General features: G+C 35.0%; 1 protein-coding gene across 1 annotated transcript in view; it reads right to left on the reverse strand.

Moving 5' to 3' along the window:
• The window catches only part of ADGRL2 (adhesion G protein-coupled receptor L2), a 190,652-nt gene that overhangs the window by 70,014 nt on the left and 93,790 nt on the right, over positions 1-26,848 (reverse strand). Inside the window, 2 exon segments of the mRNA XM_049111760.1 lie at positions 15,419-15,486; positions 15,488-15,633. Coding sequence (XP_048967717.1) covers positions 15,419-15,486; positions 15,488-15,633 — 214 coding nt within the window.

Raw genomic sequence — 26,848 nt, forward strand, 5'->3', positions numbered from 1 at the left:
GAAAGGGTGAGGTCAGAAGTTGAATCACTCCCCTAACAGACCTACTCAGCATTCCCTCAACATTATAGTACATCTTCCCAGGACATTGCTCATCACTTTCCCTTCTCCATCAGTTTTTAAAAGTTTATTGTGCTGAGAGACTTGGTACCATACTTATTTCTGTACATATCTCATCTCTTTTTTTTTTTTTTCACATCTCATCTTCTTCACCAAACTGTATCTTTGAGGGGCTCATGCCTTTTTAAGAATCTGTGGAAACATGCAGTGCACAAGGCTGTGCCTTATTCTACAATTAACTACATAAATATCAGTCTGTAGACTTGCAAAGACCTATTCTTGCCAGTTGGTTCATAAATACCTTTACAGTGTTTGGCACATTCGCTTGTACATCATATAGCTGAGTAATTATTTAGGAGCATAAATCAATAAATGAAAGATAAAATCTAATTTTCATAAGTCAAGCATAGTTCTATACCCACATGACAAAAACCAAATCAAAACTTAGCTTATTTATATGGTTTGTGTAAGTTTTTTTAAAAAAAACTACAATGAAGGTAGAGGCTTCCATTCCATGTTATATTCCTAGCCCGAATTAGCTTCATATCAGTAACTTGTCTGAAAGGCTCAGTTCATCGTGACCTATAAAATGTTAGACTCAAGAGCTTTTAATACCACTAACACCATGTACAGGCTTGGGAGTACAGGGCTGTGTGCTATGAAGCAGCAACATTACTCCTCTGAAAGCTGACATGCAGTCTTAGGCCACAGATATAAACAGGGTAAGCATATTAAATAATGAATGACTAGGAAAACATCTCTTATCACTGCAGATTAAAGAATTAAAGACAATGTATACCTTATTACATTATACATATTAAGATCTATGAAGCTGTTTTAAATTTTTTACAGATCTTATAAAAGTTATAAATAAATGTAATATTATCTTAATTTAATAAACTACATTTGAGGTTCCATTATTTATTTATTTTTAAAGATTTATTTATTTATTCATGAAAGACAGAGAGAGAGAGGCAGAGACACAGGCAGAGGGAGAAGCAGGCTCCCTGTGGGGAGCCCGATGCGGGACTCGATCCCAGGATCCCGGGATCATGACCTGAGCCAAAGACAGACACTCAACCACTGAGCCACCCTGGTGTCCCTATGTTGCATAAGTTATAAAAGCTAGAGTGTTAGAATTATTTTTATTTGCACAAAAGTATTCTAATCCTTAAAGCACTACATTCACAGCACATAATATTACATATTTTATGTTAGGAATCACAGTCAATTTATTAAATGTATTTGATATATCATTATTAAGAAAAAGAAACAGTAGAAGAGCTTGCTACTGTTCTCATCTTTGACCCTTCAACTTTTCCATTTCAACAACCTCATTAATGTCAAAATGCCATGAGAATGTCGGCCTGCTTTTAAATCTCTACAGCCTGGGCAGAGCAAAATCTTTTGGATTCAATCAGGAGTGCTTTCTTTTCCTATTCAGCTAAACAGCATAATAGCACCACAAAGGTCAGAATATTACCTTTATTAAAGGAAAAGGATCACATGACAAAGATAAAATGCCATCTGTAGACCTGAGTTGGGCAACTGGGGGGAAGGGTGGAGGGCGGTTTTAGTTTTTAATTGCCAGAGTCCTACAATGTATGTAACCAGTACCACGGACAGGACTTGTTTTATATTTATTATTAGGACCTTTCTTAGGTTAGGTAACATGGGAAGCAGAGTCTGAGGCAGGTATTTCTGGGAGGCTTACAGAGCTCTCGGAACTATCAGGGAAGCAGAATTGGGGAGAAGTTTAATGTGGTTGCAACAAAGGCTCTGCAAATTCCTCAGAGAGGGAGCTCTGGAGTTGGGAGGGCCCTTCAGAGCTGTCCCAAAATGAAGCAAAGGATGAGGAGGCCAAGCCTTTGTACTGTGGCATTCAGTGAGGGCTGCCACTGGGGAGAAGGTTTAAGATCCTGTCAGCCCAGGGCAGTCCTGGGCCGGGACTCACTGGGAGCCCATCAGCAGGCAACTCCTCTGGCGGCTGGGGAAAAGAGTGCCTGGTCCTGGATGGGGACTCTCAGGGCAAACCACCACATCCACTACCACACTGTAATTGTAAAGAGTTTAATGAACTGTTTTCAAAAACAGTTCTTTTAATGATACTACTCATTTTCACAGATTTTATTGTATTTCATCTTCGTGTACACACGGACATGTCAATCCTGTTTACTAAGCGATATTCAATGGGTTTCCTATAGAGCAATGAACCTTAACAGGCAGCTTTTAATTGGCCCACATAGGCAACCACATTACTATTAATTCCACAGCTACCGCATAAAATAAAACCATTGCTTCTCAAACTCTAGAGCAATTAGACCTCTCGGCTATTTGGCTAACTCTGCTTCATGATACCCAATGCAGTTAATTATATTTTTTGATGTTAATAGTCTCTGTCAGTCTCAAGCATAACTTCTCTTTGATGAATATTTAAATTATATTTGAATAAAAAATAATCTTGGTTACATTTCATATTCAGTAATCATCACAGCTTAATAAAGGTCTACTCGTCAAGGGTTGAAATAAATGGCAATGCACATATAAAGGTCCCAAATCAACTTATCAGATAATGTATTTGTAATGACCATTATTTATCTTTCTGTCTAACATACCTGTTTATATACATTTTCAAATAGCATATTCTCATTCACCTAACAACCCACAAATAGATTTCAAAAGTTACTTACAAACATTCTTTCAAATTATATATGCAGAAATCCATGAATTAACAATGAGAACATCTTAGGACTGGGTCATAATTTAATGTATGGAAAAAATACCAAATATGACATATCCTAGAAAAACTAGAGTCCTTTCTCTTGCTTCTTCTTGCTGCATTGTTTTGGCTACTTCCAAGAATAATAATGGGGGAAAAAGGTTTGATTTTCTAACACATTTTTTGATTATGAATTTTATAGAAACCCACAAGTGATTACTAAAGAGAAGTAACTTAAAAATACTATTTTTTTCTTCATATAAAGGATGTAACAGGCCTGTGGGGTTAGGTTGAAGGAAACTTGCAAAAATGGGGAACAGAGTGAATGGGAGAAAAGTGTAAAAGCAAAACCCATTAGTACAATTCCTTAAAAATTTGTTTAAACCTCATTCAGTTCAAAAACTCCCTTAGTTTAGCCTACATCATAATAGAAAGGTTTTAAACAAAGCATTTATTTAACTAAACTGTGAAAATGGGTTTTTTATCTTAAATCTTTAATGAATAAATGAATGTTTTGTTATCTTATCTACTTAATTAGTGCCCCTTAATAAACTGGTTTGTTAAATTTTTAATTTTTTCACATTCTCATCCCAAATTCTAAATCCTTAGACTATAATGGAGACCCAATGAAATAAAATTAAAAAGATACAACTGAAATGTCTTGAAATGTATACATCAATCTATGAATGTCGAGTAGAACACAGCCAATTTTTCAAAATCGTAACATTATAAACAAAAATGGTAGGGACAGATTCAAGTTCTGAGAGGTCTAAAGCTTATAAATTTTAGGGGTATCACTTTAGGAAAAAAAAGTAGAAAACTAGGTACCAAAGTGAATAATTATTTAGGAAAAAAAAAGAAATTACAACAAACAACACATTTTTAAAAGCCAACAAATATCACAAGCAACAAAATCCAAAAAAAACTGGAAAGATATTTTAATAAATTAATTACCGGCATTACTTTATGATATTTTCCTTACTAATTTTTTCATCACAAATCCTCATTGTCTCATATATATAATGATTTCACAGTGTCACTTTCCGTAATTTTGGTTATCCTGTAGAACAGCTGCTCAAAATTTGTTGTTTATTTATTCCTGATAGTTGGGATACATAAAGTGTATGCCTACAATGTCACACAGGTGCTCATGTTTGTTGAACTGCTACAGCCTATGCCCCCAAAATACAGGTATTCTGATAAATTCTATTTTATATGATACTCATTAAAAGAGGGGATCAGTATGTTGTTTTTAATAATAAGTACTGCACCTGATATGTTGTCTATGTACTCCCCCAAGAATATACAGAACTTCTTGTTTTGATTAGTTATATCTGAGAACCAAATCCTCTACTTACTATTTAACACATTTAATGACTAAAAAGATTCCACAGACTAGCTTCTGGCTCCATACATTTCAAACATTATTTCTCCTCCACTTGCCACATACTTCAGGTGCCATAGGACACATTCAAATTGTAATATGACATCTGGCCTTGCACATTTATGTCACAATCAGTAAAGCAATATAATGAATAATAGGAGTAATTCTAGACACCATTTCTTCACCAGAATAGCCAGCAATAACTAAACTGTACACGAGTGTCTGCAAAACCACATAAAAATACCCCACTAAATCCAAACTGAATTTATTGCCAACTGAACCTCTACTTAACAGAATCCCAGTAGCTCTTGGCTACTCCTAAGTGACTATAAGTGAGGGGAACTGTAACAGAGAAGAAGTCAGAGAATGAAATCAAAATCTTAAAAGATTGTGTTTAAATATCATACTTCAGCAAACTTTACAAAAACAGATGACCCTTTGAGCACACTGCTAGGGGCCCTAACAATGCCTTATAAGAGCCTGTGCAAGTGAACGGCTCTGACATTTAAGATTCATTAGCGTCATGGTAAATCCAATTTTAGAAACAGAGTAATATTTTCACAAATTAAAGGTGAGTTCTGTAACAGTGACAGGTCTCTGGACTGAAAAATATGAACAGAAAGACCACTGCTGGGTGCTTGGGCGGCGTCCGGCTCTTGGTTTCGGCTCATGGTCAAGATCCTGGGGTCCTGAGGTCAAGCCCCAAGGCAGACTCCGCACTCAGTGTGGAGTCTGAGATTCTTTCTGCCCCTTTTCCTGCCTTCTCTCTCTAAAATAAATAAATCTTAAAAAAAAAAAAGAGAGAGAGACCACTGCTATCATCTCAAGGCAACTCATACAGAGTGACTATCATTTCAGACACACTCTTTAAGGCCATGGCGAGTGTGTTGAGGTGAATTCTAAAACCATGTCTGTGTTGGCTGTACATGACACATGAAATATTAGGAGAACGGCGACAATGTATTAGTTAAACAATATACTTGACTGATTTATGTGAAATAAGTATCAAGACTACAGAATTGTTCGCTTCTTTTTATTTCTTCAAAACCTGATTTTTCCTAGAAACATCAGAGATATTAGGTCCAAACCTGTGAAATAGCAAGCAATAAAACCTGTAACTAAATTGCTATACAGTATTTCAAGAAAATACACACCAAAGTAAAAAGAATAGTTCTTTAAAACCTGTAAGCAGATAAATACATAATGCTATCAGAAACCTAATTATCCACAATAATTTTCTTTAGGCAATGTACAAAATAGTGTATTGATACTGGTGTTTTTTTGTTACTGCTGCTATTGCTAGTATGGTCTCGGTACAATTTCATTATATGATATACAGAAAAATTAGCAAGGCCATAATATATGGCAACTTACTCTTTTAAAATAATTCAATATCAAATATTTTTCTCTCTTCATTTGATAAAATTAGCCAATAGAATATATTAAACATTTTACTGATTTGCAATTGCTACTTGCTTTTGAGTGACAAAGCAGAGCTGCTCAAATACTAGTAAGAAAATAAAGTAAGGATGTGGAATAAAACAATGACTAAGGATTTTTTCCTCTACCAAATAACATATAGGATTTTTTTAAACATTTTTTTTAAAGATTTTATTTTTATTTATTTATTTATTTATTTATTTATTTATTTATTTATTTATGAGAGACAGAGAGAGAGAGTGAGAGAGAGTGAGAGAGAGAGAGGAAGAGGGAGAAGCAGGCTCCACGCAGGAAACCTGACGTGGGACTTGATCCCGGGTCTCCAGGATTAGGCCCTGGGCTGAAGGCAGCGCTAAACCGCTGAGCCACGGGGGCTGCCCCATATAGGACTTTTTACTCACTTAAAGATCTCAAGAAGATAAAAAGGATACTTAGAATGGAAGATTCTCATCTTCACTCAAAATTATGTTTTATTATCATTTATTACATAATAAAATATATAATAAATAGTATATTTTAGACAGTGAAATTATTTCAAAGCTTTAATGAATATATGTCCTAATTTCCTGGTAATAAACATGCTGATAAGAAGTTGCACTACATCAAAAACAACAACAACAACAACAAAACCCCTCTAAAATGTGAAGTTACAATTCATAATTTATTTTTTTATAATGGTAGAAATATGTTATTACATTTCAAAAGCATTTGCTTATGAGTTTTTGGTGGACAGTGGGGAGAGAAAGCCAAATCAAAAGAAAAATAGTGAATATGTCTTATTTGAAAATCTAGAAAATTTCATTTCTATTCTCTATAACTGATTAAGCATCTATTTTTATTTGCTTAAGCTATAGCATTTTTTTAAAAAAAAGATGCTTGTAAAACATACTTACATATGACACTAGTAGTATGTCACCAGAGGCAGCTATAAACACTAAATAGAAATCACACTTAGGTACAAAACAAAGTACTCAATTGGGTATTTGAAACTAGTCTTATGTAAGCTGATACAGTGTGCTTTCATTTAGTTACTTAACATTGATTATGTAGTACATTTAGGGAATATAACACTGAGTTGGACTTGGTTTCTGTCAATTAACATAATTAATGTTTAAATTGACTTGTAAATAGAGACCAGTATTTTACTGTGATGAAGTAAGGAATGTTCAGAGTAAATACTGCCGGGTATATGACATTATATGTACTATTGAAATACCTCTGTAATCTCATCTGAATCATTTTTCAATTGAGAAAGCTGGAGTAAATAATACCTAAGACTATGAAAAGCATTATGAACAGATTATTTACACCAATATTGAAATTTGTATGTCATATCAATATTCAGGTTTGCTTTTATTTCTTCACCTCTCCACCTTGGTTTCAAAAATAAAGACTATTTCTAAAAGTAAAAACTGAAGCAAAATCTCCAGAGTTAAAATGAGATATGCCTTTCCTTCTGAAAATCAACTTCCTTTTCTTTTACCTGACCAGTATCCAAAAATCAAACTCAAACATTTAAGCTTTATTATTATTTTATTATTTATTATTATTTAAGATATTATTCAAACCTCTTTTTTTTAAAGATTTTATTTCTTTGAAAGAGAGAGAGAAGGAGGGGGGCACACAGAGAGAAGTAGACTCCCCAGTAAGTAGAGCCCGATGTGGGGCTCGATCCCAGGACCCTGAGATCATGACCTGAGCCGAAGGCAGACAGCTAACCGAATGAATCATCAAGGAACCCCTTATTCAAACCTCTTAATTCACTGAATAATCTTTAGGAAATACTGAAGATCAGTAATGTTTTGTCCTGAGGAAAAATGGCCCTGGCTTCCTAGACAAAAGGCATAATATAAAAGGTTAAAAACACACATATTAAACAAAAGGACCAGAGAAAACTGGCAATTCATACTTATTCTCTCAGTCCTCATTATCCAGTAGGATTGTTTTACTAATTTTTATTTTAAAAGGAGAAACAAAGGACCCTGTAGGCCAGAATCTTTGATGTGACATTGTTTCTTTCTTCTGCATTTGATAAGCGGGGTCGTAAGGGATATTTAGATTATTTGTCTTCTAAGCCATTTTACAATTTATTAGTCTTTCTTGCACAGTAAATGTGAATGTTTAATATGTTTCATGTTTATTACCGCCAACAGTCTCCCCTTCCTATAATGAATGCTTTGGTTTAAATGCCCATCAGTAAGTGACATGCAAAGTATGTGTCCAATTAGATATACCAATTAGAGCTTTAATGGTTATTTATTACTATACTAAGGATCAAGAGTCTATACTAGTGACCTCCCAATCCTTGGCCAAAGAGAAATGCTTGTAATTTCAGTTAGTTGTCTTAAAGCAATTCGGCCAAGAGTAAGAGAATTAGTGGAAATCCGTCACCTAACAGAAAATAAGCTACGTATACTGCATGAAGATGATGAGTTAAGTAGCATCTGAGTTATTTATTTTTCCCCAGATACATTTAATCTTAATGGACAAATGGCTGATAAATCTGACACCACAGATAGATAAAAGCACTTCGGATAAACAGCATATAGGTAAGAATGTAGTTGTTCAGAAACAGCAGGCTTCAATCCTATGAGAATGAACAGGTTCAGTGAATAAATATACAAAGCAAGAGAAAAGTATCCCTGACCAGCAAGTATTTATAATGGTGCAAGAAAATACACAAATTCCCAAAATATTATAGATATCAAATTAGATGAAAAGACAGATTTGGCTTATTTTTTCCTTCCAAAAAGTTCCATTAGTAAGAAAGGGATGTATCTTAAAAAGGTTTTAAATGTATTGTTACCTATAAAAAGAGATCAGGAAACAGAAAAATAATTAAACTCATTTAGCTCTGACTTGGATACAAAGCTTCTTTATGAAGACTGAATGATCAATATAAAAGTTGAGAGGGTTGTGTGTCAAGGAGAATATACCCACACTGAAATCTATAATCATGAAGTCTCCCAGAGAGAATACCTGCAGAACCGTGACTACATTCTAATGGATTATCTTGGTTAAATTTTGAGAAGCTTCCAATATTCATCAGTTCTTATAGAAAGGTTTTGCATATAATATGTGTATTAGAGTCACTCTTTTAAATACTTTACACACACTTAATAGCTTATCAGTATATGTGAAAATACCAGAAATGTACTTTTAGAACCTAGATAACAGAATAATTAATACTAGCTGTTAATTATCGTAATAATAAACTTTTATGTCACTAAAAAATTAATGAGATTCTAGGTATAGACGAAGTTTCAGCCTCTATAGCATATAATTCAACCTTTCTAAAGGTTCACAGAGTGAAAAGAGGGGTATCATGTTGTCCCGCCTTCCCAAGGATATTTTTAAAATAAGTGAGGAGGGTATACATGCTGCAGTGTGGACATGATATACTGACTGCAATGATAGTGGATTCCCTGATGTAATGAAAGGGAACTAGAACATGATGAATCCCAAGTTCCCCAGCAGTTCTAACAATGCTATTCAATAACTCTCTTAAAATAGAAACAATCGCCTATGTTCCTACCACCCCCCTACCCCCACAGAGGGTCCCTAGTTATGTGCCTTGACTGATAACAAGAATGGGAAGCAGTAAGGCAGAGGGAAAGATCCTTATGCTTATTTCAGCCTAAGGCATTGTCTTAGTGCATGGTCCTTTCCATGGAGCCTTACGTCTAGCCACATGCTGGCAATATGCACTAAATTTTCGAGACTCACTCTGCACCTACTGTAATGCAACCAGTCATGAAACAGAAAAAGTAATGCACATACATACACAATAACACATTTCTTTAAATCCTCATACACAAAAGAAACTCACTACTTGAGTTACTATTGGATTGGCATGTTATGTAAAATGTAATTATGCTTAGAGATAATAGATTGGGATACTGATGGGTTTAGAAAAGGGAAATTCACGGATAGAAAAGTTACTGAATGGTATATAGGATGGGAATAGATGAATCTGGTTCCTACATATTTGAGCTTACTTCCATCATCTCAACCAACGTGGAAAAGATTTAGGCTCTGAAATAAGCTTTATCACCTACTTATTTGGCTTAATTTCATGAAAATGTACCCAAGTTCTAGAAGCAAATTTTTTCCCTTTAAGACAAAAGTCTCTGAATTATACCCCTACTTTATAAATCTAGGTCATCTATTTATTCATTGTTGGCTCTGTGATTAGGGAAATACCTAATTCTTCTGGTCTAGGCAAGACTGAATGCCATTTTCTTGATTTCTATTCTGAAACTCTATCATGAAAATCTTACATGTTCTTTTATTTGGGCTATCTAAATGGAATAAAAAGTATTCATTATCAGTGAGAAAAAAACTGTACATCTTTTATACATTATTATTATTATTATTATTATTATTATACTATTATTAACTTCACTACTGGCATTATGAGACATTATCTTCTTGTACCCGTTCTGGTTTTCTTTCTTTTTTTGTTTTTAAGATTTTATTTATTTATTCATGAAAGACACAGAGAGAAAGGCAGAGACCTAGGGACAGGAAGAAGCAGGATCCCCGTGGGGAGCCTGATGCGGGACTTGATCCCAGCATCCTGGGATCACGACCTGAGCCAAAGGCAGACACTCAACCACTGAGCCACCGAGGTGCCCTGTTCTGGTTTTCTTGATGGCAACTATACCTCTGTCCCTTATATGCAGGTGTACTCTATAGAGTTTTTGCATCCTTAAACTATATAACTTCTGTGAATAAAATCTATTCACCAGCAACTGTCAACTTGTGTTTATGTACGTTCTTTCACTACTCTTGTGAGTGCCAAATCCATATAAACAACTGCTTGCTGAACTATTTATTTATATGCATGCTTGTTCCCAAACAAACTTAAAGAAACTTAAATGGGTAGTATAACAATAAAAAATATACTGAACTTTATTTAATAAGAAACATAACATAGTTAGTTATGCTATGAGGTTCTAGCAAGTTGCTGTGTACATGTGGGCCAAAATTTTGGCCAGAAGTTTTAAAAGAACCAGACTAGCTCTCCATGTCTAGGGCAGCCTTTAATGTCTGTGGGCAACTTCAAAACAAAAACAGTCTATTTTTTAATCAATTACACAAAATATACCTTTCTTGCCATAAGAAAAAACTGAGGTATGTATTCTTTCTATATTCTTTAGGGGAATACATATTACTTTCAGAACCTCTTTGTATTGACAGAAGTATGCTGATGCATATCTGATAGTAGGAGTTAACTCTGTAGCCCATCCACTGTAAAACCTCACCTACCCATGCACATTAACCTAACATTAAATATTGAAAAAGAGTACATATTTACCTTCAGATCTCTAAATCAAAGTGCTAAAAACTTAAGGGCATATTAAAAAGCATCGTTTAAGGCAGCAAACTACCTTGATCAGAATGGGCAGGCTCTCAGAGTAAAAACACTAACAAAGGGAGAGTCATAAATGACGCTGGAAGACGATTTCAGATACAATTTAGCACTTTAAGAAACTAGATTGTACCTGAGTGCTGCAAAAACCCAAAATTGTTAGCAAAATTCTAATTTCCTTATTCATCAAATACTTCAGAGAGTAGTACGTTTTTTATTGTTTGTGTTGCTTTGATAAAATCAAAGTGCTGAAACTGTTGCACAATTTTTTAGGGTACCTCACTATAATTACCTCCGAAGAGTGCTAAAAACATTTCTAATGGTGATTATTTTATAAAGTATTAAAATACATAGCATTTTAGAGAAGAATTTCATTTCTCACTTTTTCGGATGAGCCATTTGTTGTACTCATAAGACAAGTGTACTATCAGTTCCTAATAGAGTCTTTGTTTCACACTTTTAAATGAACAGGAAATAGAAATTGGAGATAAATAACAATTACTAACACTTTTGCCACCACCACAGTCAAAATTACAAGTTTATTTAGTTACTTGGCTCTCAACTGCTGGGGTAATGAAAGTAAGGGAGAGAGTGTAAAAGCCTTGAGATACAAACATATTTTAATTTTAATGGTATTAAGTGTGCGCTTTTCTCCATCATTATATTTTAGAAATTTAATAGAAAACCTCAAGTGCTTTTTTTGAGCTTTCTAGAGAGAAATATTTTCTCTTAAAGCAAAAAGTGTCTCTTTTCTACATTATCAAATGTCATACTTTCTAACAATTATAAATAGAAAATTTGCTAATATTATTAGGAATATGATAAAAATAACTTTGTAAATTCTAAAAGAGTATTTTTCAATTAAAACAAAAAAAACAGGGATATACTTAAAAAATGGGGTGCCTGTGTGGCTCAGTTGGTGAAGCGTGAGACACTTGTTCTGGGGTCATGAGTTCAAGTCCCACAAAGAGCTTACTTAAAAAAACCAGGGCACTCCATCATTATTCAGTAATAATTCACCTGCAAAAATACTGTCTGCATATTTTCTTACAGTAATTTGAAACTATGTACCAGTCAAATATGGAAGACTTCCTTAAAGGGTTATATTCCGACATATGTAGAATGAAGTACTTAACAGGCTACCATTATGAAACTCATTTTTAAGTCCTCTTAACATTGTCTTCCTGTTACTAGTGTTCTTGTTTAAATTGTCTTTGTGCTGATTAAGTAATTATAAGCCACAAGTATAATACAACAATTTAAAAATGGGGGTACTACAGCTAGTTCTGGAATTAACCCCTTATTTGCACTAATACATCATAAATTGTGGAGATTTTGATAACAAGGGTACAGTGAACAACTAACTGTATGCTTCCACAGAACTTAAATATCCCCCAAACTCTAGTTCCTTTTAAAGTATTATCAAAAACGCAGTTCTGCTTTTATAACATAATGAGACAATGAAAAAAAATTTATCCTGTACCTTTCCTATACTGTGTAATTATATTTAATAAGTACAAATATGATTAAGAGTTTTTGTTAGATATCGAACTATGTATTTAAATCTATAAATCCACAAATGTTAAGTTACCTACCATGTAGGTAGGCCAACTCAAGGCCTCAAGGCCAACTTTTTCAGACCCTCTCTCTGTACCAACTCCTCTGATTTTTTTCTTGCCAATTTTGTAAGAACAGGTAATGGCACATAATAATTCTTTACTTCTCACTTCTCTCTGGCCTACTTTTAGATGCTCATCTAATATCGCTACAATGGAACAGTTCAACATCTAAGGAATAGATAAATAATCAATTATTAGTGGCTGCTTTTATTGTCTCCCTAGCACGAGCAGTTCCCCAGTTTTTAAATACTATGGGAAAACTGTCCTATTACAATGTACTGGAGCACAGAATCCACTTTTCCCAAGAAGGTAAGTTATTTTAAGTTTATTTCATAGGCCAGATTCCAAATGCTACACAATCCATAATGAACTTCTGTTTTAAATTTTAAAAACCTTTCTCAAGTGCCATTTATGCACATGAGATTTTTGCCTTAGCTTTTTAATAATGACACTTTAAAAACCAAAATTAAAACATTTTTTAAAAAGCTTATATTTAAAGTAATCCCTATACCCAATGTGGGGCTCAAACTCACAATCCTGAGACTGAATTGCATGCTCTATTAACTGAGCCAGCCAGGTGCCCCCAAAATAAAAACATTTTGATGGAAAGCTTTTAAAAGTATTATATATGTTCTCTGGTTTCTTAAAAAAAAATCTTGGCCAGTATTAACACTAAAGAAAAACTTTGTAATGTGCTACTTAGAATATGGGTAACACATATTGTCTGTGAAATCAGGGATTTTACAGTAATTTGTACCCATATTCTTATGGCATGGATATTTTGAAAATAGTTTTTCCATTTTTTTCTTCATTGCCTCTTAATTACCTTTTGATGGTTTCATTCTGCCTACACTAAACAGATCTCAGTCTAGAAAATTTGCCATTCTACTTTAAGGTACATTAATAAATACACCAGAAAGCTAGATAGAATATTGTGTCCAGAGCAGGGGAAAAGAGGCAAGAGAAGAGGGTGAAGGCTTTGAATAGATAGATGAAGTTTTCCTTAGTACACAAAATACAAAAGCAGTAATGTATAATAAACTCTGTGATACTTAAATGTTCCTTCAGAGAGTCTCTATGTTCCAAATAACTCCGACTGCTGGAATATCATTGTACTAGCTTGACCATAACTAACTATGATTTTAATATCTTATATATAAGAAAATTTTAATTAAGATGCCAAATGTAGCAAAATTGAGGGAAAAAAAAGAGGTCAGAAGTTAGGTGCTCTGTAGTAAGGCAGAGGAAAAGCAATACCTTTCCCTCAGCAGTTTTTTGGTATTTTATCTATATGTAGGAAGGAAATTATCCCATTAAGAGATATCATTTACATATTTAAATTTTATAACACACTTTACAACACATATTTTTTTTAGAAAACAAGTTTTTTAAGATTCATTTATTTGAGAGAGAAAGAGAGAGGAGGGGCAGAGGGAGAGAGAGAGAATCTCGAGTAGACTCTTTGCTGAGTGCCAAGTCAGATGCTCGCCTTGATCTCACAACCCTGAGATCATAAGCTGAGCTACTGAACCAAGTGTCCGATCCCAACTGACTGAACCATGCAGGTGCCCCTCCTACACCATCATTTTAAAAACAATTTTAAAAACCAATGAGGTGTCTATATATGTATATAGACAGAGAGAAAGAGAGAGAACACATATGTTTTTGTAACTTGAATTTGCTATTTTTACTTTGTTTTTTTTAAAAGCTAAGGCTTAAGAGAATGAGAAGATAAACCACAGACTGGTAGCAAATATTTGCAAAAGCCCGTAAGAACTGTTACTGATTACAAAATAGGCAAAAGATGACCAGACACCTCACCAATGAAGACATACAGATGGCAAGTAAGCATATTAAAAATATTCGATAGGTCACTGGGGAATCAAAACTACGACATATCACTACCTACCCATCGGAATGGCAAAACTACTTACGATATAACAATGGTGGATGCGTGCCATCATGTATTTTGAAAACCAAAGGAATACACACCACCAAGAATAAACCCTCATGTAAACTATGGACTCTGGGTGATAATGAGGTGTCAATATAGATTCATTATAGCAAATGAACCACTGTGATGCAGGATGTCGATAACTAGGGAGGCTGTGCCTGTGAAGCAATGGGAGTATGGTAACTCTGTACTTCCTCTGCTCATTTTTGATGTAAAAAATATCAATAAAAACAATTAAGGAGCAGGGTACCCCAGTGGCTCAGTCAGTTAAGCATCTGACTCTTGATTTTGGCTCAGGTCATGATGTCAGGGTTGTGAGACTGAGTCAGCCCCTAAGTCAGCCCTGTGTGTGTGTGTGTGTGTGTGTGTGTGTGTGTGTATGTGTATGTGTGTGTGTGTCTCTCTCCCCCTGTGCTCAGTGGGGAAGTCTGCTTGAGGATACTTTCTTTCTCTCTTCTGCCCCTCCTCCCTCTCTAAAATAAATAAATATTTTTTAAAAAATTAAGGACCAGTTATTGCCAAAGACCCAGAAAGTTAAACATTTTTGATATAAAAATATTCCAAATTTCTGCAGACTTAAAAAAATACGATTACATTTCAAATATTATTCTTATTCTGTATTTTATGGTTCATAAAAATGAAATGATAGGTATTGCACAGTCCTTCTGATATGTCAAACTATATAAAATGATATAGAGATTTAAATGTTGAAAGCTTAAAAGTAGAAATCAACATTAGTAAGTAAAACCCTCATTCGGTTTAATAAATGGGCTGAGATGTGGACTTCATTCACCTACTTTGGAATTATTACATTAATTTTACCCATTTGGAAGTAGTAGCTGAAATGGGATATTAACACATAAGTATTTACCTTTGAGTCATAATTTTGAAGGCATCTGGGAGGTAGCAGTCTGTATTCTCCATCTGAAATGGGTCAGCAGTCACAAATCTTGTCATCTGTCCGACCATAATTAGCGCTCTCAATCATGATGACATCACTGCCTGGACATCGCAGGTCTATAGAATAACCTTCACAGGATAATTCTCGTCTAACTAACCCGAATGGTAAAGCTGCTCTGCTGAAACCTTAAAAATGAAAAAAAGAAAAAGAAAATTAAAATGAACACATTTATGAAATACTTCAATAAGGCATTTTCAAGTAATATGATTCATGTTTATATTTAAGAGATGTCACAAAAAGTATTTAAGTTATCCATTCCTGCATTTATTAAACAATTTGTTAACTGTTTACTATACATCAATAAGTTTAGTTTTTTTAATATATGTCTTTAGCTGGACTATTCACCTATATAATACAACCTAAAATTACTCAAAATATTTTCTGTATATAATCTACTCACAATCAGAAACTAAGTGGCTCTTTCTAAGTAAATCCAAAGAAAAATCACCAATTTAATCAACAGATTTATAAATAATGACAAGCTTTACAAATACAGAATGTAACAACTAATCAAGAAACAATCTTCATTTAGGCAGTGGGATAAAAGCTGATATACACGGACTGTACTTTCTCATTTAATGTATGTATGTTCGTTGTTGTTTAGTAGCATTATCTAAAACATTCTTTTGTCTTTCCCCAACCAAAAACTAAGTCACTATCCAATAACATACTTCGGACACAACAATTTATGTCAATTTATAGGTACTTTATTTAAAACTGGCATAAATGGAAACATGCAGCAGTTGAGCATTCAAAGGAGCCAAAACTGGGCAGCCTGGGTAGCTCAGCGGTTTAGTGCCGCCTTCGGTCTAGGGCATGATCCTGGAGACCCGGGATCGAGTCCCGCGTCGGGGTCCCTGCATGGAGCCTGCTTCTACCTGTCTCTGCCTCTCTCTATCTCTCATGAATAAATAAATAAAAAAATCTTAAAAAAAAACAAAAAACAAAAAACAAAGGAGCCAAAACTGCTCCAATCCAATCCAATAAGCTGAAACAACCCAGAAGAGCAAAATTTGTCTTAGATTCACTTTTGTCATCTACAGAACAGAGATGAAATACCCATGATGCTACTTCTCCTACCAGTGTGACTCTAAAATAAGATCATGCACATAACAGGTGCTCAATTAAAAGTGCTACATGAATTTAAGTGTGGTGTATTAGAAACAGTGTAGGAAACTTCTGTTCATGAGTGCTGAAAAAGATTACCAGACGGAATCAACCACGGGACCCATGAAGTAGTAACACAGCCACAGGACAAAGGGTAAAGACAGAGAAAGACAAGAACCGCCAAGAACTACTGTGTGAGTGAAGTCCATCTTCACTCTGTTGGTATTCCACCCATGGCTTAGCTACCACTGTCAAAAACTTCTCCAATTTCTTCTGGCTCAGTTTCTTATTTCAATTTTCTAACCTATCACCATCTCAAACATTCCTGTTATAAAAGATTAGCAGTAATTTCAGTGTTTTTTCTCAACTCTATTCTTTTAATCATTCTGCATCATATAAATTATTCTTTATATCCCTTTTTATAGGAAAAAACCTGGCACTCAGAAGTAAACAGTTCCAAGTATATAAACTTTGAGTTGAAAAACTGGGTTACATCCAGGTCAGTCCAATCCCAAAACCTGTTTTGTTTAACTTTATTGTGCAATGCCTATCACTAATTCAATGAAACAGAGTCACCTGGTAAAAATAACATGCACCTTCTTCCTAACAGGCAAATAATCCTCCAGAGAGAGGTGACTGGGTTACTTTAAAAGGACTTAAAAATCACCAATTCTCAGACTTGGCTGAGCTCTCAGTTCTACTGAGAAAATTAAAGGTGTAATTGGAATGAAGAAAGCAGAAAAGGACACAACTTGGGAACACAGAAATCTTCAGAGGATTATGGCCTACCCTCAGCTTGGAAAGTTTTCACTAAGGTTTATTATGGTCTTATGAGATTAATAAAGTATATATAGAGATGCACTATCAGTGAAGAAGGAATACAGAAATGGAGCTAGACGAGACCATGGGGTGCCTTAGTTGATTAGGTGTCTGACTTTGACTCAGATCATGATCTCAGGCCCTGGGAGTGAGCCCTACACTTCAGGCTCCTTGCTCAGCAAGGAGTCTACTTGTCCCTCTCCCTCTGCCTTTCCCCCTGCTTATGCTCCTGTGTGCACTCTCTCTCAAATGTGTAAATAAAATCTAGAAAGAAAGAAAGAAAGAAAGAAAGAAGAAAGAAAGAAAGAAAGCAAGCAAGCTAGACAAATGTCGAAACAGCCAGTAAACAGGCCAATCTTTCAAAAAGTTTGTGAAAGTTCATAAATAAACTTTTACACATTTATTATTGCTTTCTTCTGTTTCCTGATACTGCTGTATTGTACTGACTTTACAGATAATTTAAAAAAAACTAGTATTCTTATATTTGTTTTGATAGAAAATATACTTTACACCTTCACTTACTTCAGTGGCATAAGCTGTGTGAAACTGAAACAAGCAACATAACATTTTGAAACACAGAGTATTTTAGAGGCAGAGATCCTTTTAATTATAAATCTTTAACAAATGAGAATAAATCATATTATTTGAAAATACTATGAATGTTAGAACACATTATTAGAAGACTGGCTTGGAGCCATAATTCACAACTTTCACTACTTGTCAAAAATATAGGATTGATTATGAAGCACAGTGGTTTTTAAAGTAAGCCCTTAATTTTTGTTGTTGTTGATAGTTTTTAGGATTATAGTTATGCTTCTAAGTTAATTTTCCTCTGCATTTGGAAGATATTTAAGAAGCTGCATTGCTGAGTATCCTGCTGTCTTGGTAAATCAGAGATAGGATTTTTAATCCTTAGCCATAGTCATCCAAACAGGTAAAGTAAGAAAAAAGAAAAGGAAAAGGAGACAAAATGATCAGCATTCTTTAATAATTTAGATTTCTAATGTAGAATCTTCTGGAGAAGAGAGATCATGGTACTTACGCTTTCAACGCACAGAACTCAGTGAGTATTACTTAATAGTGAGTATTACTTTATTAAATGTTACAATGTCTATTGTCTTGAATTATAAGTGTTCTCCTTTATAAATCCTTGCTCTCTCCCCACTGTTTCCATTGAACTTTATACATCTTCACTAAAGTGCTTATTATTACCACATGGCACTATGCATATTTATCTTCAATTTATATCTTCCCTGCTAAACTATGGTGATTGAGTTCTTCATTATAATTCCAATGCCTAGGTGGGTACATGATACATAATTCCAACAAGTCCAAGTATTGACAAACCAAAACTAAATTGGACTAGTGTTTGTTAAAACCATAAAAAATTGCAATTTTTTCCCTCTATAAAACCTATTTCCTTTGGTAATGGAAATAAGAACAGCAAGGATTAAAATTAGATAAACCACTCATAATCAATGAAAATGACATGCCATACTAAAAAAAAAAAAAAGAAAAAATATTTAAATTCTGCCAATTTATTATCTTCTAGGTACTGCTGGGGTTTCATTACTGTTTCTCAATGAGACAGATGAGTAGCATGTTTATGAACTTTCATTTATTTAAACACTGTGTTTCCAATCAGAAATACAAAAATTCAAATGGGAACACAGAAAAGTTATTATAATAGCCAACATTTACACATCAATTAAGATGTTCTGGCACTGTGCTAAATGCTTTATATGGAACACTTTTTTTTTATGCTAAGCAACATCATCATCAACAACAAAAAACAATGCAGTAGGTTACTCAACTATAATGCACACAGGGTTCTCAGACTCCTTAAGCCCATGCTCTTATTAATGGCCACAAACAGAAAAGTATTGTGTGACTTCCCAAGCCACCTTATTGACAAGAACTTTATAAATTTTCACGCAACGTGAAACCCACCAATGAATATAAATTTGACAGGACACAATTATGAGAAAGGTTCACAAAACATAGAGATAATAATGAAAATTATAGTTGTGGAAATGTAGTGCTGTGTGCCAAAAATATAAAGAGGCACAATCTACACTGTTCAAATATGTACACATGGAAAAGACTACGGAATACTCAAGTATGTGTGTCTGGGTCACCCTTGTGAACTTGGCTAAGTCATTTTACTTTTCTGGGTTTTAATTTCTTTTTCTGAAGAATTAAATTTATTTCGAAGTTGTAGCAAATTCCCTCAATCTGTTATTCTAAATAGGCAAGCTTTTTTATCAGGTGACACATGCTATTCTAACATTTTTCTAAGTGATGGTCAAGTAACAAATTCCTTGTTCTATTTCTTTAAAATATAAACATACACGAGAAGGCTAACATGGATGTGTTATGGCACAACTATGTAGATTACCCAGTACCGTCAAGGTAATTCTTGAAAGCACATGTGTTGAACTAGGCAGGCAGGATTCACACAAATCATAAGCAGACATCTTCTTGTATTAACTATTTTAATCAAAGACAGTAAAAGGGATAAAATAAATAGGGTCAATCAACGGGATCACAAGAAAAATTTCCATATTTTTTTTTAGAAAAATGTAAACTGCTGTGACTTCTTTGGCCACTTCACACTATTTCCCTAAAAGCTTCCAGGAGTTTGGGTTCAACTTCTTCCACCCACAGTGGTACCTCGGAGGAAGTCTGGAAAAGTCTTAAATAAAACTGCTGCAACTGATATTAATTTTTAAAATTCGGGACGCCTGGATGGCTCAGTGGTAGAGTGTCTGCCTTTGGCTCAGGGTGTGATCCCGGGGGGATGGAGTCCTGCATCGGGCTACCTGCAGGGAGTCTGCTTCTCTCTGTGTGTCTTTCATGAATAAATAAATTAAATCTTAAAAAAAATTTCAACATTTTCACTAAGAAAATGTGATTAAAAAAAAACAGAACATGGGATCCCTGGGTGGCGCAGCGGTTTGGCGCCTGCCTTTGGCCCAGGGCGCGATCCTGGAGACCCCGGATCGAATCCCACGTCAGGCTCCCGGTGCATGGAGCCTGCTTCTCCCTCTGCCTATGTCTCTGCCTCTCTCTCTCTCTCTATGTGACTATCATAAATAAATAAAATTAAAAAAAAAAAAACAGAACAAATCTTATTCCTAAATATTTATTTACTCCTTTATTTGTATCATGTTAATGACTTACTATATTGAATCACAGAAATAAATCACCATAGGTATGGCCACTATTTCTTAACCATATTTTCTTCCTTTGTATATAATGTAATTCTTAACTGCTTAAAATGTAATTTTAGGACTTTTTTTTTTTTTAAGTCACTTGTCAGGACTATATAATTGATTCCCAATCATGATTTTGCATCAGAGTCATCTGGTGTTTTTAAAAAGATCTTCAAGCCCTAATCCAGACCTACTGAATCACAGTCTCTGGGTTAAGATAAAGCTGGGTATCTGTGTTTGGGGAGAAAAATGTTAATTTATTTGCAACACACTGATATAATAACTAATATGTGCCAAGAATTTCTCCAAGGCCTTTTAAAAATAGTTTTTATTTCTCTATTGAGATTACATATTAAGTCACTGCCATCATATTCCCTCTTAATTCTCTAATATAGTTGTAGTTTTACTTTAATCTTTGAGTATATTCATAATAGCCACTCTGAAATTTTTATCTGCTAAATCTAACATCTGTGTCCACACATCAGACACAGTTTCTACTGAATGCTTTTTTCTCCAGAGCATGGGTCAATTTCCTTGTTTCTCTGTATATCTTATAAATTTTTAGTTGTTGGAAACTAGACATTCTAAATAATATTCTGTTAGCAATTGCAGATCCAGATTTCCTTCCCCCAGAGAACTGCTGCTACTGTAATATTTTCTTTTTGGTATCTTGACTGGATTTAATCTATAGGATCCATAGTCTGCGACTGCCATCTCTGTTCACTATTGTTATTTTAATTCTTATTTTTATTTTCTAGCCTGTCTTCCTAGAGATCACTCCTGTCTCCAGATAGCTTAGTGATCAGCCAGTGATTGGGCAGAGACCTGACATAAACATCATGAACCCATAACAGTGTCTCCACCCTCCTGCTGATTGATCTGAGTGTTAGGGACAGTGTTCGAAGTTCAGGCAGTTTCCAAGCCAGCCTTGGTTGTTTACTTTCTGCCAAGTCCTCTCATGTCTTTTTGGCATGTGTGTGTAGCTTCCCACTTAGTCAAGAATGTATAGAGAACTTTGGCTCTTTTCGTTTCAAAGATTTTTTGGTTTTGTTTCAGACTAGTCCTCCAGTCTCCCCAACAGGGACCACAACCTCGGGCTAGCAGAGCTGTGAGTCTTTCCCATCTGTTTTCCACAGTGTTTACTACTTTCATTGGCAACACTGCTGGGCACGGGTTTCCATCCTCCACCCCAAATCAAGCCAACTCTCTCTGGCAGCAGTCACTGACTTTCAAGGCCAGCCTTGCCCTAATGAAGCCTACCACAAAGACTTAGTTAAGGAGTGGAGGGTAGGAGCAGCCCCAGGGTAGAAGGCTTTGAACTTCCACTGTTCATACTAGAAGTTCTACAGCTTTTCAAAAATAAACGCTTCCCAATTTCTTATTTGGTTTTGGGTAATTTCCAGAGCCCTAAATGATAGTGGTTCACAATTCTGTTCAGTTTTATAATTGCTCTGGGAGAGGATATGCCACCCTCTTCACCCCATCATCTCCAGAAGTTCCTCTAAGGACTTTATGAATACTTACCGACTAACATGCTCCAAACAACCATATTAGGTAGGTGGTATTAGTATTATCACCATTTTACAGAGGAAGAAATTGAGGCACAGAAAAATTTATTTTTTCCACCATCATACCATCCCCTAAGAATGAAATCAAGACTTGAGACACATTAATGCAGCTCCCAGGTTCATAGCCTTAAATTTTACTTTAATACCTCTTCAAATGATAATGACAATTAGCAGGTTTGCAGACCCCTATTGCAGGGGACATAGTAAAGTGTCCTGGGTGCTTCCCAGTCTTAGGGGAAGAAAAGCAAGAAAGGAAATAGTGTGTTTGATTGTCAAGCTTTCAATGAAACTGTCCAATCAACATAATCAACATAAGGAAATTCCCAAATTAAAGCCGATTAATCACACTACTACTAAGACATGTATTCCAAGTTGTATTTTCAACCTATTTCTATTTCAACAAAGAAAAAAAGAAAAGGCATCCCAACAAACAAAGTGTAATCCAATCCATCTTGCAGCCCTGACAATCGAAGAAAAAACTTGTGGGAGGCCCTGCGAGCAAAAAAATCAATATTGCAGCTTTGTGCTGTGCAAATGTGAATACCGCCAAATAGCGGTGCTTAGAGTAAAATGAACTGTTTTGCTCCATTTTCTCCACTCTGAACAAATGATTTTGAAAAGACAGGTTTTCCCCCCCCAAGCTATAAAATGTCAAGCAATAACTCTCTGTGCTTTAGGCTAGTGATTGGAATAAATACCTCACAGCAACAGGTGCAGTGACTTAGCGCTGGAACCATTCACACTCAGAGGACAACTTCTAATAAACAGATGCATTGCTTTGAGATGGGAATTTGTAAGACCAGAATTGGAATTGTCATTGGATTTTGTATCATATGAGCAGTTTTGCAAGAATATATGCTACTCTGGCAACAGACAGTGTACTCTGCCATAAGCTTATACTTCTGATAAACTTTAGGCATTTGATTAGGAAACTTTGCTTTTCTAACATTGTCTCCATTCAGTCTGCTCTTTACATACATTTCTGTAAAATCATACATTCCTATAAAAGTCCTAATAAGCTATAATATAAAAACATCAACTTTTCCGGTACTGTTTTTCTTAATTACTCTGAACTAAACCCTGTCATGGACGCTACTGCTCACGCTGCCCGGGGTCCCAGTAAGCACCATGCCTTCTGATTATCAGGAACCTCTATGGAACCAAGGCTGTGACTTCAAGCTCCACTGAAATATTAATGCAAGCCCCAGTCTACCACGAGTGCTGGCATATTGAAATCTCATTTATTTCTGTTTATATATGTTAATGAGATTTTTTTCCTAAAACGGAAATGAGAAAAATACTTAATGAGGAAGGGACATGATTTCAACCAGGCTGGACTACAGCTTACAAGCTTCTGGAAAACTTTGTTTCCATTTTGTTTTAGCTTGGATGAACATAAAACATTAAAACAAAACTAAAAGATAATTTATTTCACGAATAGTTCAACATTTTCATTTCTCTCTGAATGTTCATGAGGCCATCGGAACAAAATTTTAAAAATCAAGGATATATAAAAAAAACTTTTCTTGGTAGGAGTACCTGGCTGGCTTAGTAAGTAGAGCATGTGGCTCTTGATTTTGGGGTCCTAGGTTCAAGCTTGATATTGGGTGGAGAGTTTACTTTAAAAATAGAGAGATACAATTTAAAAATTCTTTGTACATGAAAAGGCAGTGTGCTAAAAATTCATTTCACGTGAGTTTACAGATTGCCACTCTATTGATTTAGTTATTCTATTAGTCCATCAATCAACTCCTAAAACATCCAATATTTTTACATTCAACCCAGTTTCTTTTTTTTCTTTTTAAAAATATTTTAATTATTTAATCATGAGAGACACAGAGAGAGAGAGAGAGAGAGAGAGAGCGGGGGGGGGGGGGTGGCAAAGACACAGGCAGAGGGAGAAGCAGGCTCCATGCAGGGAGCCTGACGTGGGACTCGATCCCGGGTCTCCAGGATCACGTCCTGGGCCAAAGGCAGGCGCTAAACCGCTGAGCCACCCAGGCTGCCCAAAGTTTAATTCTTTTAACCTAGCAGTCTTATGTGAGGAACCTAAAACTATGCCATGCAGAGTAAAAAAAACCTTCCACCTTTGAACTTGTTTTCATGCCAAGAGAAATGAAAATACAGCAATGTAGTGTCATTTTCTAGCATAAGCACCTTGGCCTTAAAACACATAGCAATTTTTGTAAAAGTAAACTTGGTTAGCATGAAACACAACTCAAATCTTTACAGAAAAATAAAGTTCTTGTAAAAGAAAGTCCGGCTCCCTGCTCAGCAGGAGGTCTGCTTCTCTCTCCCTCTGTCTGCCCCTCCCTCTGCTCCTTTTCTTTCTTCCTCTCTCAAATAAATAAAATCTTAAAAAGAAGAATATTTATAGTTTTCTTATTTATATTCAATTTATATACAAAACACTATGATTTACATTGGAATACACAAGAAAACCCTAACAAATAAATGTGGGGTGAAAAAATAATACATAATTAAATCCTATAATTATACAAACAACAGAAGGGAAAAGAAATCTTTATCTTTGGGACTTGCTAAGAGTAACAAAATTCTGGGCATTTTGAACACTCAAGGCACTTTCTAGTGCCACCAATAGTGCTATTAGGTTCAATTATTAGCACTTGTGAAAAGCCTCTGGATATTTTAAGGAGAAAGTAAGCATTATGAGTCATTCAAAACATTTTGGGATTAAATTCCTTATTTGAAAGAAACTGATCTCCCCCACTTAAAAATTTGTGAATTCTCTTCCACTGATTATCAATTCACAAGTGCCACTAAAATACAGCAATTTAAGTTAAACAATACTATCAGTTTAATATTGAGCTCTCAAAGAAAATTCCTGGTAAGCATGTCTAGTAATATTTATGCCACATGAAGAAATGCTTTTAATAGTTTCTAACAAAAGCTAGAACTTTTTTAAAGTTCAGGAATACAGGATACAAAAAAAAAAAAAAAAAGAAAGAAAAGAAAAGAAAAAAAAAAAGAAATACAGGATCCTTTCATTCTGATCAACTTCTTAAAGAAATCAGTGAATTTTGTAGTAAGCCTCAATATTACCATGACTGCTCAGTGCCTATGTCTGGACAATTCTCTCTGTATAGAATATTCAACTCATTTTTCTCGTAGGCAACAATTATGCTCCAAAATCCTATTGAGCCTTCCCCAACAATGGGGAAGAGAATCGCAGCTCAGGTTTTGGGTTATCTATTGTCTTTCTTCTAATAAGTAAATATTTACTGCACACCTACTATGTGCATAGCACTCTTCTACACTCTGAGATATAACCGTGAACAAACATGACAATGATCCCTGTGGGTGGGTAATTTATATGGGGCATGAGTTGAGGTAAGGTATCACATCTATCTAGTTCCTTAGTATAATGCCAAAAAACGGACAGTTTATAGAGGGCATGAAATAAAGACATATTAAATAAATGGATGTATGAATGAACTAAGTGAATGAACAATTATAAGCTCCTCTGTCAGAGGAGACAACATGCTTCTAATGGTCTCTTTACTTAATATTCTTCTCCTACTGAACTCTGAGCCACTCAACAGGAAAAAGTGAATCCTATTTACTTTTGTTTTTTTTTTTTCCTTTTTTTTCCTATTTACTTTTGTATCCTTGGTTTCCATCGCAATGCATAACACAAAATTGGCATTCAATTTTTACTTAATTTTATTTTGTGCTGTATTTTATACTTTAATTCCTTGTACAAAAGGATGTCAAATATATAAAACAAAGATGTTCTTAAAAGAGAAAAAACAACACACACCAGAATTATATCTTTTTATATATGTTAAAATGTTTTAAAAATCCAGATAACAGGAAATAAAAAATATAAATGTAATGAAGATGACATCATCACCTGAGTCCCCAAATCAGTGGGCCTAAACTATGAAATGCACCCTTAAATGACTGCCCATTTGCTGGAGTTCACAATCATCCAGCAATTCATGTAAAAACATTACAAAAATCAGAATAACAACTTTATCCCTCTCTTTTCTCTACCCCAATAAACAGGAAACATTCTTGGGACGCCTACGTGGCTCAGTGATTGAATATCTGCCTTTGGCTCAGGGTGTGATCCCAGGGTCCTGGGATCAAGTCCTGCCCTGGGCTCCCTGCATGGAACCTGCTTCTCCCTCTGCCTATGTCTTTGCCTCTCTCTGTGTGTCTCTCATGAATAAGTAAGTAAAATATTAAAAAAAAAAAACACTTTTACATTTATTACTTTTTATAACTAGTTAAAATCAGTTTAACATTAAGAAGTTACTATCAGAGGGATGCCTAGGTGACTCAGCAGTTGAGCGTCTGCCTTCGGCCCAGGGTATGATCCTGGTTCTGGGATCGAGTCCCACATCGGGCTCCTCATGGGGAGCCTGCTTCTCCCTTTGCCTGTGTGTCTGCCTCTGTCTGTGTCTCTCACAAATAAATAAATAAAATCTTTAAAAAAAAGAGAAGTTACTATCAGAAATGCAATTTCTCAAGTTATTCATGTTGTATTTACAATTAAAAGTCTTAAATACTTCCGTAAAATTTATTCACTGACAACAAAAAACCCAGACATACAATCACAGAGTAAGTAACAAAACAAAAATTCCATCATCTCAGGTACAACAATT

The sequence above is a fragment of the Canis lupus genome, chromosome 6, assembly GCF_003254725.2.
Source record: "Canis lupus dingo isolate Sandy chromosome 6, ASM325472v2, whole genome shotgun sequence".
NCBI lineage: Eukaryota > Metazoa > Chordata > Mammalia > Carnivora > Canidae > Canis > Canis lupus.